The 12426-nt window shown below is 40.8% G+C and overlaps 1 protein-coding gene across 1 annotated transcript; it reads right to left on the bottom strand.

Moving 5' to 3' along the window:
• On the bottom strand, positions 1 to 2608 carry LOC122019710 (uncharacterized protein At3g49055-like). The gene is made up of 5 exons (XM_042577183.1): positions 1498 to 2608; positions 1232 to 1308; positions 904 to 1015; positions 718 to 834; positions 1 to 610 (listed from the first exon to the last, which is right to left on the bottom strand). Exons 1-5 carry the CDS (start codon positions 2368 to 2370, stop codon positions 239 to 241), a joined length of 1551 nt encoding a protein of 516 aa, XP_042433117.1. The 5' UTR covers positions 2371 to 2608; the 3' UTR covers positions 1 to 238.
• Between the last annotated feature and the right edge of the window lie 9818 nt (positions 2609 to 12426).

Genomic DNA, 12426 nt, shown 5'->3' with positions numbered 1-12426 from the left:
TGGAACAAAATCTTAAAGTCTTGCTCAATTGACATGAATGTATCAAATTTCAGTCTTTTGTAATTCAAGGCCACACTATGATATTTAACAGAGTTGTTCATGTGCACATTAGAGCCAGCCAATGCCCAATATTTACATGATGATCACAACATCCTAGTTTATCATGGGAAGCATGAATGATAAAGAACAAGTTGTAAGGCAGAATTACTAACCAGAAACATGGCTCAAACAAATTCTGCTAGTTGAAACGCAAGATAGACTCCATTTCTGGCAAAATGATCCTTCTCCTTTCTCTTCTCTGTGAAACAGCTCCACCAGTTGGTGAGAATATGAAGGCTTGCCATGGCCAGCAAACATATCTCACCCTTCTCCTGCCTACACTCTTCTCTCTTCTGGCGCTGTGCTCGGATTCTTCTTCTAGCTGCCTCGTCAGCTCCTCAATTCGCTCTCGAAACCCAGCCGACCTTTTGTCTGCCAGCTGCAACGTTGCTTCTGCGGCAGCTTGAGCAGCCATCGCCGTCTTAGCAAGCTTCTCTTTCAAGTGCAGCTTGTTATTTGCAGCATCCAGGGCTAACTTTGTTCTCTTCAGCTCCTCTTTCAGTAAAGCCACCTAGATAACAGTAAAAACTCATTTCTTTTGCAAGGCTGTGTTGCATGCAATTCACATGACAACAATAAAGCAAATGACAAAGCAAAACAAGCCATCCATATGATTACCTCCTTCTCAAGATCTAAAATCACAGCTTTTCCAGCTTCAACTTCCAATTCACATGCCTCCCTCCATCTCGCAGTCTCTTCTCCTGCCTCCTTTATCTCTGCTGTGAGCTCTTCTACCTTTGAGGTTTAAAAAGAGAATATGTCAGTAACTTGCTTTGTAGTAGAACTGTACAAGTACAACATTACATTTTTTGTTATCATTTTTTCCTGTTCTTCCAGATCTTTAATGTGGTGCTCTTCCTCTACAATCTTCTCGGCCTGTTTGTTAACGAGTGACAGCAAATGCTCATTCTCTGACCTGGTGAAAGGTACATAAAGAGGATACTCACTACAAATTAGGATCAGAAGCCTGCTTAATCAGAGCTTCATTAATTCCTACTGAAATGGACTTAATATCTAATATGTTTTTTGAAGATGGAATGAACGCTTCAATACGAGTAATTTTAGCCTCAATGCTGAACAATTCCAATTTGAGTAATTTTAGCATCACAAAAGAAAACATGACATGAAGTACCTGTACTCTTCCAAGGCTTGCCTCAACTCAGTTACCTCGTGGCGCAATCTTTTCATTATACTGTCAACAGTTGAAGCCTGATCATAAAAACATCCAAAAGCTAGTAAAAACCTCAGTAAAACGTACAGTTATTCACCACCATAATTTTAGTTCTAGTTTGTAAACAGTTTGCTTTCTTTCTTGTCCTTGTCAAACATAGGAACATTCTTGCCGATGCTTGTTTGCACAAAATCAAGCATAACAGGAACTAAAGGTGATTTCATTACCAGACTGACAACCTCCTCGTCGCATTCGCTGCTATCAGAGTTAGCACTAGCACTGCTCAACTGATCAGAATGTGACTCGCCGGCAATGACCCCCATTACAAAACCAAAACCAACCTTCTGCAGCCCCCTCCCAGCTATCTGCATAATTGCACCCATTTTTTGCTCTCCGCTATCCTTCTGCTTGTTAAGGGTCTTCTCAAGCGCCTCCTTCTCCACAAGAGCTGCTCTTAGCAAGCTACTAATGTCCCTGTTTTCCTCAGTTAAGCTCACAATTCGGTTCTCCAGTTCCTTCTTCTCCTTCTTCCTCAGGTCATCATATTCCACAAACCTCGATCCTACAGCAGCTCCCAGCTTACAAATTGATTTAGACTCCATCAAGTGAAGCTCCAGTGCGTCGTCAAGATTGGATTTTCCCTCAATTTCCCCCAAAATTTCAGCACAAATCCTCCCACCAATATCACTGAAGCAATCTCTCGCATACCTGATTGAATCAAGGATCTCGCACATCACCGCATCTTGTCTATTCCTTACTCTAATCATCTCATTGAACTTTCCCTTGAAAATCTCGATTTCATGAGAAAGTTGCAAATTTTCTAACCAAATCGATTCGTCTTCTTCTCGGGTCGACACTTCCGCCTCGATGAGCTTTATCCGGAGAGAATCACGCTCCTCCGACGCTTCCTCGAGAGCGAGGGAGAGTCGAAGGTTTTTCTCTTGTAGATCGGACTTGGACTCCTCCGCTGCTTCGAATCTGGAGTCGAGGTCGCGGTAGGAGTTCCGAAGCGACACGAGCTCGGCAAGGAGAACGGTGTGAGTCGTAGGCTGTCCATGCGGAAGCAGATTAGGGTTCTCATCCGGGCCTTGCTCTTCCATGGCGCCAAGAATACATCAGGAGGAAGAAGTGTGAGGCGTTAAAGGACGCCATTGTTAGAGAAGGGGAAGGACTTCCCATCTACCAGTCAAATAGCAGGGTGAAAATATCATTTTGACCACTGACATTTCATTTATTTTACTTCAATCCCTACAGTTTATCTCTTTTGACAAACACCTTTCAAAATTCTGAAATCTTCAAAATAACACTAGTTTTCCTAACGGTATCATTTTATCCTTAATTTTTAACATTAATGATTAATAAAAAATGATAAGACTTAAGAAATTTTGGATGGTCATTTATACAAATTCACATAATGTGATTGCTTAAATCATCAAATACATAGATTTATATTTTATTGTTTATCATACATAATTAAAATTACTCATCGCGCCCATTATATGCCCTAATATAATCCACGAATACATATAAATTAGTATCTCATGCAATAGTAAAATATAAGGGCAATGCTCGAAACCTCAATAGTAAATTATTACAATGGACCCTCTTTTGTAAAAAATTAATTTAATTTTTTATATTAAATATTAAATTGATACTATACTTGATTTTAGCAAAAGACTAAAAAATATATACTTTCTAACATTGTCTATCAAGATATTTATAAAACTTCTCTACTCACGATGTTGTCAATATTAAAATATAGAACTAAAGTATAGTGATGGTCTTAACTATCCGCAGCGCGCAAATGTATGTTGTTGATGGTCTTAACTATATTAAAAAAATATAATTTGACGAAAATAATAAATTAAAATTTTTCAACAAATTTAGTGCAAATCAAATTCATACAAAATTAATAAAAGTCATAGTTTTCATTATACCACACAAATTCAAAAGATCTAAAACAATATATGAAATCTCTAACAAACTAGCAATTACATAACAACAATTCAACTTACAATCCAAACAAATTAGTATAATATGTATCAATCACAAAATACTATAAATTTAGATAACCATGCGATCGTACTTCCTATTGCATCATCGAGAAACTGCATTTCATCATTTGGTTGAATTAGGTCCACCTTTTCCACCAAAACCTTATCAACCCAAACTTTCCAACATGATCCACCAAGAATAACGTAATGCACTTTTGTGTTTGGATCTGTGGATGAAATTCGACCTTCTGCAACAACAAATTCATCGGTAGACTAATGAAGCAGCTTACATTTGGTATTAGCACAGATATCTCCATGATTCACATTTCTCAAATTTGACTATAAATAAATAATACAACAACAACAACCAAGCTTTTTCCCACTAGGTGGGGTCGGCTGTATGAATCCTTTTACGCCATTGAGCTCTATCTCCTATTATATCATCATCTATATTTAAATAAATTTTATCTTGTTTTATTGTTGCTAACCAAGTCTTTTTTGGTCTTTCTCTTCCTCGTTTTATATGCATGTTTATCATAGTTTCACATCGTCTAACTGGAGCATTTATTGGTCGTCTAAGTACATATCCATACCATCTTAAACGTGTCTCTCTGAATTTTTCTTCAATAGATGCAACTCCTACTTTCTTTCTAATGCTCTCATTTCTTATTTTGTCCATCCTCGTATGTCCACACATCCACCTTAACATCCTCATCTCTGCAACTCTCATCTTCTGCTCATGTGCTCGAGTCATAGTCCAACATTCAGCTCCATATAAAATAGCAGGTCTAACTACGATTTTATAGAACTTACCTTTAAGTTTAAGAGGTACTTTACGGTCATATAAAACACTCGACGCTCCCCTCCATTTCACTCATCCTGCTTGTATTCTATGTAAGACATCTCTCTCAATCCCTCCATCATTTTGTAAAAATGATCCTAAATATTTAAATCTCTCGGTTCCAGACAACTCGTCCTCTCCTATCTTAACAATTGTTTCATTACTTCTAATATTGCTAAACTTAAATTCCATATATTCCGTCTTTAATCTACTAAGCTTAAAACCTTTCCCTTTTAGTGTTTCCCTCCAAGATTCTAGCTTAGCATTTACTCCTTCACGTGTCTCATCTACCAAAATAATATCATCTACAAACAACATGCACCACGGTACTGTGTCTTGAATGTGTGCAGTGAGTTCATCCATAATTAATGTAAAAAGATAGGGACTTAGAGCTGATCCTTGATGTAACCCTATCTTTATTGGAAATGCTTCAGTTACTGCACTTGAAGTCTTTACTCTGGTCGTTACATCCTCATACATATCCTTAATTAGTTCAATATATGTTACGCTAACACCTCTCTTTTCTAAAATTCTCCATATAATTTCTCTTTGGACTCTATCATATGTCTTTTCTAAGTCAATGAATATCATGTGTAGATCTTGTTTTTGCTCCCAATATTTTTCAATTAATTGTCTAAGAATACAAAGTTATTAATTCAATCATGTATATTTTTGTAGCAATTTTGTGATTTAGAATTACATAATTTATGATAATTACCTGGAAAACATGGCCAAAACCATCACTTTTTTTTGCACCAATATTGATATCACTATTGCTACCAAAATCATTCCCAATACCACTACAAATGTCACCACTAGTAATCTAATTTTACAACCAAATAGTGTCAAACAATGTCATCATGATAATTCAAAAGCATTTAAGTGTACATATCAAACTTACTTTATATATGTTGTTTACTTACTAACCTGTTCCGAATGATTTTGTTGTCTCATACTTTGTAAAAACATAGACCTCATTTCTTATATTTCTAGTTGATTTTGTTGTCTCATTTCTTGCATTTGTTGTTGAACATTGTATGATAGTTTGAAGTTGTTGAACCATTCCATTTTGTTGCACAGAAGCTCCAACTTTCGATGATGTTACTCCAAATTTAAACGAAAATACATAAATTTCCAAACATGGAGGAAAATCTTGTTAGACACCAAACAATCTGTTGACAGAGATTTTACGGGATATTAGATGAATTTAAATTGCACTGAATTAAATTCAACTTACAATAGAGATGACCTGAGCGGATAATCTCAGGCTGCCAGCAGGGGCTAGTTTCTGCTCTGAGTCGAAGAATTGCCGAGCAAGAAGATCGGCTGAGCCACTAGTCTGTGTTGACGAGCGGGCGGATCGACCGAGCAGAGGGAAGATCGGCCAAGCAGATCGGCCTACATGAGGTCGGATTGGTCGGTCGGGCCGGTCAGGTCGGTCGGTCGGTCGGGTCAGCCGGTCGGGTCAGCCGGTCGGGTCAGCCGGTCGGGTCGCTCGGTCGGTCGGTCGGTCGGGTCGGTCGGTCGGTCGAGTCGGTCGGTCAGTCGGTCGGGTCAGCAGGTCAGGTCAGCCGGTCGGGTCGGTCGGTCGGTCGTCCGGTCGAGTCAGTCGGTCGGTCGGCCGGTCAGGTCGATCGATCGGTCGGTCGGTCAATTGGTCGGTCGGTCGGTCGGCCGGTCGGTCGGCGGAGCAGTAGGTCGGGTCGTCAGAGCAACAGGTCGGGAGAATGACCGAGGCCTGCGAGTCGCAATTTCCTTGAAACAGATTCACCCCCACCTCCGGCTGTGCTTCGAGGCTTAGTTGGGTGGGCTGTTTCCCAAGATACAACGGTCTGATCGTGAACTCCACCAAGCACCGGTGCTCACGGCGAACTGAGTGGTACTCAAATGCTACCGCGGGCAATCTGCTGAGCAGGAGTTGCACGACAGGGAAGGGGAATGAGGAGGAGAGCTTCTGCTTGCTTTCGCTGTGTTATCTGCGTAACCTTTTGCCTGTGGTCGCAACCTCCTTATATAGGAGCTCAAGACCAAAGGACAACATTAATGATCAATTAATGATCATTACTCAATGCTAGTTTTTCACTTGGTCGTTTTGATTATGCATTAATCTTTCTTTAATGCATCCGTTACACAAGCAGCAAAAAGATATATGTGGCAAAATGTTGGTTGTTCCGCTTGGGCAAATTTGCCCGACCAGTCCGGCATTCATGTGCGCAGGTCGCGCTCGCGCACGAGTCAACTTGGTTCAGTGCAATCCGAGCCCTGGATTTGCACCCCCCCTGCGCACCCACGCGTGAGAGAGAGCATCTCCCCATGCATTTATTCACATCCTCAATGCATGTGAATCAATATAAACCAACAAACTTGCTTTGAAACTTCCAATGTGGGACTAAAGTCCTATTCACAATGGAGCTTCTTCTCTTCCACCTCTTCTCCATTCACACTTATTCAACAATCCCCCACATGAATGGAGATAGGATATGTGATAACATTCAGCAGTTGAGTCAAGTATAGGATAAGTAGGTTTTACCCTTTGAACCATCCCTTGTGAAGATCTGGTTGCTTACTGGCTGATAGTAGACACGATGTCCTTGAACTATACTGTCGTCTGTGTAAGCAGTGACAAATCTCACCCAAGACTCTCCTTGATACAACTCAGTTCTCATGAGTGTGTTCGTTCTTGGCCATGAACGCGCCTGGTTCTGTGAGAAGCTCTAAGAATTGTGCATCCAATTCTCTTCGAAGCGGCCCCACTTATTTCTCACATAGGTGATCCCTCAAGAGTTACCATCTACTCTTTTTTATCATTAAAAGTCCATCGGCTTATCCTACTCTAGTCACTGTTTCATTGGGCTACCCCTCACAGTGTGTCTAGTCAGTGCAGATTAGTTGTCCCTTTGAACCTCGTTCTTGGAATCTCCAGTCAGCATAGGTTAGGTGTCCTCTGCACTGATCGCTGACAACGACATCAAGCTCATTCCTCTTGATGAGCTTGCAACTAACTCTCGATTTAACCCCTTGATTAGCGAATCCGCTAGGTTATCCTTTGACTTCACATAGTCAACAGTGATAACTCCAGTTGAGAGTAGTTGTCTAATGGTATTATGTCTATGACGTATATGTCTAGACTTACCATTATACAGATGGCTCTGTGCTTGACCGATTGCTGATTGACTATCACAATGTATGCAAATCGTCGGCATAGGTTTCAGCTATCGAGGAATATCTTCTAAGAATTGTCGTAGTAATTCAGCTTCTTCACCGCACTTGTCAAGAGGTACAAACTTAGATTCCATCGTGGATCTGGTTATTACGATTTGCTTAGAATATTTCCAGGAAATGGCTGCACCTGCTAGAGTGAAGACATATCCACTCGTAGACTTAGAGTCTTTTATGTCAGATATCTAACTTGCATCACTGTATCCTTCGATCACAGCAGGATATCTCATGTAGTGCAGTCCATATTCACGAGTATACCTTAAGTACCTCAGTACTCTTGTTATCACTTTCCAGTGCTCAACACCGAGATTACTCGTGTATCTACTCAGTTTGCTTACTGTGTAGGCCAAGTCTGGTCGAGTACAACTCATCAAGTATATCAGACTTCCAATCACTCGAGAGTACTCTATCTACAAGATACTTTCACCTCGATTTTTCGATAGATGTTGACTCGTATCTATCGGCGTTCGTGCCAACGCAGTATCACCCTTGGTGAATTTCTCAAGAATCTTGTCTACGTAATGGGGCTGACTAAGAACAAGTCCTTCTTGTTGGAACCCCGAGGTGTTTTGATGTGATCAAACAAATTAAATTAGGTCCTGCGTTGTTTAACCCTTGTGTCTAAGTGTGCAGGAACTTAGGAACACAGGAAGTCGAGCGGAAGACGCGGCTAGCGAGAAGGACGACACGGGAGAGAGCCGACGGGCTCGGTGCGTCCGAGGGACGAGGTGTCCGCGGAAGAGTACACCGGTGGACGAGAAGAACGTGCGCGGCGTTCGAGGGACGAGAAACCGGGAAGGAAGGCTGCTCGAGGAGAAGGCCGGAACATGGGTTCGGGTGAGCCCTATTCCGGATGGCCGAGATCACCCAAGCTAGTGGAGCCGAAGCGAGAACCCGACCGAGACGAGCTGAACCGAAGCGGAGCGATCAGACGAAAAGTCAACCGAGTTGACTTTTGGGGTCCGGCGCCGAACCATCCGGCGCCGAATGAGAGTTTGACCGATCGAGTCAAACTCGATCCGAACGTCAGGATAAAGTTTTATCCCCAGTGCGCCTAACCCTTCCAGCGCCCACCAAGGCTATAAATATAGCCTTGGTCCGAAGCAATCAATTAATCGACGAACTTGTAATCAACTTCTGTGTGCTTTACTTTTCTTCTTGTACGTTCAACGCTGTAAGAGGCTACTCCGCCCAGAGGAGAATCAGATAGTGCGCTTACATTCCTTGGATTAGCAATCCCCTGATTGCAAACCAAGTAAAACTCCAGTGTCTGTTTTTCTTTACTTAGTCTCTTTTATTTATTTATTACAAGTGCTCATTATATAGTTGAAATCCGAGAAAGATTCGTGTTTTAATTTGTAGGGCAATTCACCCCTCCCCTCTTGCCGGCCTACAAAGGCACCAACAAGTGGTATCAGAGCAAGGACGCTTCAGGAGGACTAACCGCCGATCGAAGCAACAAGATGGCCGGACCAAGTATCGTCCCACCAAAATTCGAGGGGAACTTCGCAGACTGGAAGCGTCGTATGGAGGTATTCCTAAAAACAGATTTTGAAATTCGGTTTATTATGAAATATGGTTTTATAGCTCCAGTAGATAAAGATGGAAAAGAAAAAGAAGAGAGCGATTGGACAAAGAAGGAGCAGAATGAGTCGGTAGCAAACAGCCGTGCGGAACATCACCTGCTGAGTGTCAACAGGATCGGAAACTATGTATCTGCTAAAGAACTTTGGGAGAAGTTCTTGGAACTCCACGAAGGCACGTCCGAAGCAAAGCTCGCTAGAAGGGACATCCTCCGTAACAAACTGATGAACATCCGTCTGGAAAAAGGTGAGAAAGTAGCCAGTCTACACGCGAAGGTAAAAGAACTAATTACTAGTCTCGAGAACCTCGGAGAAAAGGTATCAAATCGGGATACAATACGCTACGCGCTCAACGCATTTCCTCGAACTCCGGAGTGGACTTCAATCATCGACGCCTACTACATCTCAAAAGATTTGGAGGTAAGTACATTAGAGGAATGTTTTTCTACCCTTGAATTACACGAAACTAGATGTGCAGAGACATCAAAGGACACAACCCAGACTATGGCGCTAAACGCAACCAACAAGGATGAACCCGAGTCAGACTCCGAAGACGACAAAGAAGCATACATGGTAAGAAACTTTAAAAAGTTTTTTAGATCTAATAAATTTAAAATGCAGAATCAAAAGAATCAAAAAGGTAGAAGAAAGGTGCGGTGCTACCAGTGTCAGAAGGAGGGACACCTAAGGGAAGACTGCCCAGAACTCAAGAAGGTCAAAATGAAGACACCCAAGAAACACAACCTAAAAGCAACTTGGGACGACACTTCTTCATCCGAATCAGAAGCTCAAGAATATGCTGGGATAGCGCTGATGGCAAGTTACGAAGGCAAAGCTCAGAACCTAGCATCGATGAAGGGGAGCGACCTCGGAGCAGGGGGAGATTCAGACTTCAAGTCTGATATGGTAAGTGAGGTATGCCTCTTACCCCCTGATCAACTTTATTCTGGCATTAAGGCAATGACTAAATCCATGTATAAATTAGAAAATGAAAATATCAAATTAAAAAATGAAATTTTGGAAACAAAAAGAATTTTAGCAAAATCATGTCTTATAGAGGATTTTGATAAATTGAAAATTGAAAATGAAAAACTAAAAGAAGAAATAGAAAGATTGAAAAAATATAAAAGTTCAAATATTTCTACTTTTAGAAATTATAGAGGTTTAAATTGGTACTATAGATTTCATCAAAGTCAAATTAGAAATATATCAAAAATCTATGTACCTAGGAAATACTTGGTTAACCCTGTAGGTAGGAACCTCTACTGGGTTCCAAAAACTTGTTTAATTTAGACTTAGCAGTTTCAGCAAGGAAATTAAACGACTAATTTCATTATGAGGCTTTGTCTAAGGAAGTGGTTGTTGCTCCAATAACCAAGAAGGCCTAGTGCCTCGCCACGACCTGGAAGTCAAGTATCGAAATGAAAAGTTTAATTGACTAACTGAAAAAGCATTAATTTAATTTACCTAATGCCTTAAAAGAGTTATTCAATTTGTGTTAGAAAATATTTTAAAATAATAATAATAATAATAATAATAATAATAAATTATTTTTTTACTTAGAAAATTTCTGATAATTATTGACTTAGATATTTTTTTTATTAACTTAGAAATTTTTCTATGAATATTGTCTTAGACATTTTCCTTTGAAAATTGCCTTAGAAATTTTTTATGAAATTAGATAAAAGATATTCTGAATATTGACTTAGAATTTTTTTCTAAATATTCTCTTTTGAAACATTGCCTTAAAATTAATTTTTAAGATTAAAATTAATTGCCTTAAAAAGTTTTATGAGAATTCACTTAAATTTTTTTTACCTTAGACTTGTTTAAAGAATCCCTATTTTTAATGTGATCAAAGGGGGAGAAGAATGTTAAGTCTAGGGGGAGGTATATAAACTTTTTTTATGAAATATCTTTGGACTTAATTACAAATAAATTGTTTTTATTGCATCTGTTTTTCCCTAGCTTAACTTGGGTTGCTCACATCAAAAAGGGGGAGATTGTTGGAACCCCGAGGTGTTTTGATGTGATCAAACAAGTTAAGTTAGGTCTTGTTTAACCTTTGTGAGTGTGCAGGAACTTAGGAACACAGAAGTCGAGCGGAAGACGCAGCGAGAAGGACGGACACGGAGAGAGCCGACGGGCTCGGTGCGTCCGAGGACGAGGTGTCGGGAAGAGTACACGGTGGGCGAGAAGAACGTCTGCAGGCGTTTGAGGGACGAGAAGGAAGGAAGGTCGCCGAGGAGAAGGGAACATGGGTTGGGTGAGCCTATTCGGACGGCCGAGATCACCCAAGCTAGTGGAGCCGGAATAGAGACCCGGACCGAGACGAGCTGAACCGGCGTCGACCGGAAAAAGTCAACCGAGTTGACTTTTGGGGTCCGGCGCCGGAACCATCCGGCGCCGGAACCATCCGGCCGGACTCCGGGCGCCGGAACCATCCGGCGCCGGAATGAGGTTTTGACCAAATCGAGTCAAACTCGATCAACGTTGGGGATAAAATTTTATCCCTGTCGCAACCCTTCAGGGCGCCACCAAGGCTATAAATATAGCCTCGTCCGTATAAATCAATTAATCGAACGACGAGCTTGTAATCAACTTGTGCTTTACTTTTCTTCAGACGCTCAACGCGAAGAGGCTACTCCGCCCAGAGGAGAATCAGATAGTGCGCTTACATTCCTTGGATTAGCAATCCCCTGATTGCAAACCAAGTAAAACTCCAGTGTCTGTTTTTCTTTACTTAGTCTCTTTTATTTATTTATTACAAGTGTTCATTATATAGTTGAAATCCGAGAAAGGTTCGTGTTTTAATTTGTAGGGCAATTCACCCCTCCCCTCTTGCCGGCCTACAAAGGGACCAACACTTCTGTCGTTCTAAGAATCTTGATTCCTAGAATCACATCAGCTAGACCCATGTCTTTCATGTCAAATCTTGAGTTCAACATAACTTTAGTGGATTTGATTATCTTATCATTGCTTCCAATGATAAGTATGTCATCTACATAAAAGCACAAGATGACATAGTCACTCTCTGTGGCTCTCATGTAGACACATTTATCATATTCATTGATCTTGAATTCACATTCCTTCATGGCATTATCGAATTTCTCATGTCACTACTTTGGTGCTTGTTTCAAGCCATATAATGACTTCACCAATCTACAAACCTTGTTTTTCTGTCCTGGCACAGAAAACCCCTCAGGTTGGTCCATGTAGATTTCCTCTTCTAAATCCCCGTTTACAAAGGTTGTCCTTACATCCATTTGATGTATTTCGAGATTCCATAGAGCGGCAATAGCCAACAATACTCTAATGGAAGTTATTCTCGATACCGGAGAGTATGTATCGAAGTAATTAAGGTCTTCTCGTTGTCAGTATCCTTTAATTACCAATTTGGCCTTGTATTTATCGATTGTGCCATCTGATTTCATTTTCTTCTTGAATATCCACTTACAACCTAGTGGTTTACTTCCCGGAGGAAGATCCACAAGTTCCCAAGTGTGATTTTGCAAAATA

The sequence above is a fragment of the Zingiber officinale genome, chromosome 9A (genome assembly GCF_018446385.1).
Source record: "Zingiber officinale cultivar Zhangliang chromosome 9A, Zo_v1.1, whole genome shotgun sequence".
In the NCBI taxonomy this organism is placed as follows: Eukaryota; Viridiplantae; Streptophyta; class Magnoliopsida; order Zingiberales; family Zingiberaceae; genus Zingiber; species Zingiber officinale.
The sequence above is the reverse complement of the archived record's forward strand: the minus strand, read 5'-3'. Positions and strand labels throughout refer to the sequence as shown.

Coding starts and splice junctions, on each gene's coding strand:
- LOC122019710 (XM_042577183.1), bottom strand. CDS start 2,370: ATGGAAGAGCAAGGCCCGGATGAGAACCCTAATCTGCTTCCGCATGGA. Junction 835..903: donor AAAAAATGATAACAAAAAAT/GTAATGTTGTAC, acceptor TAAACCTCAAAG/GTAGAAGAGCTCACAGCAGA. Junction 611..717: donor TTTTAGATCTTGAGAAGGAG/GTAATCATATGG, acceptor ACTGTTATCTAG/GTGGCTTTACTGAAAGAGGA.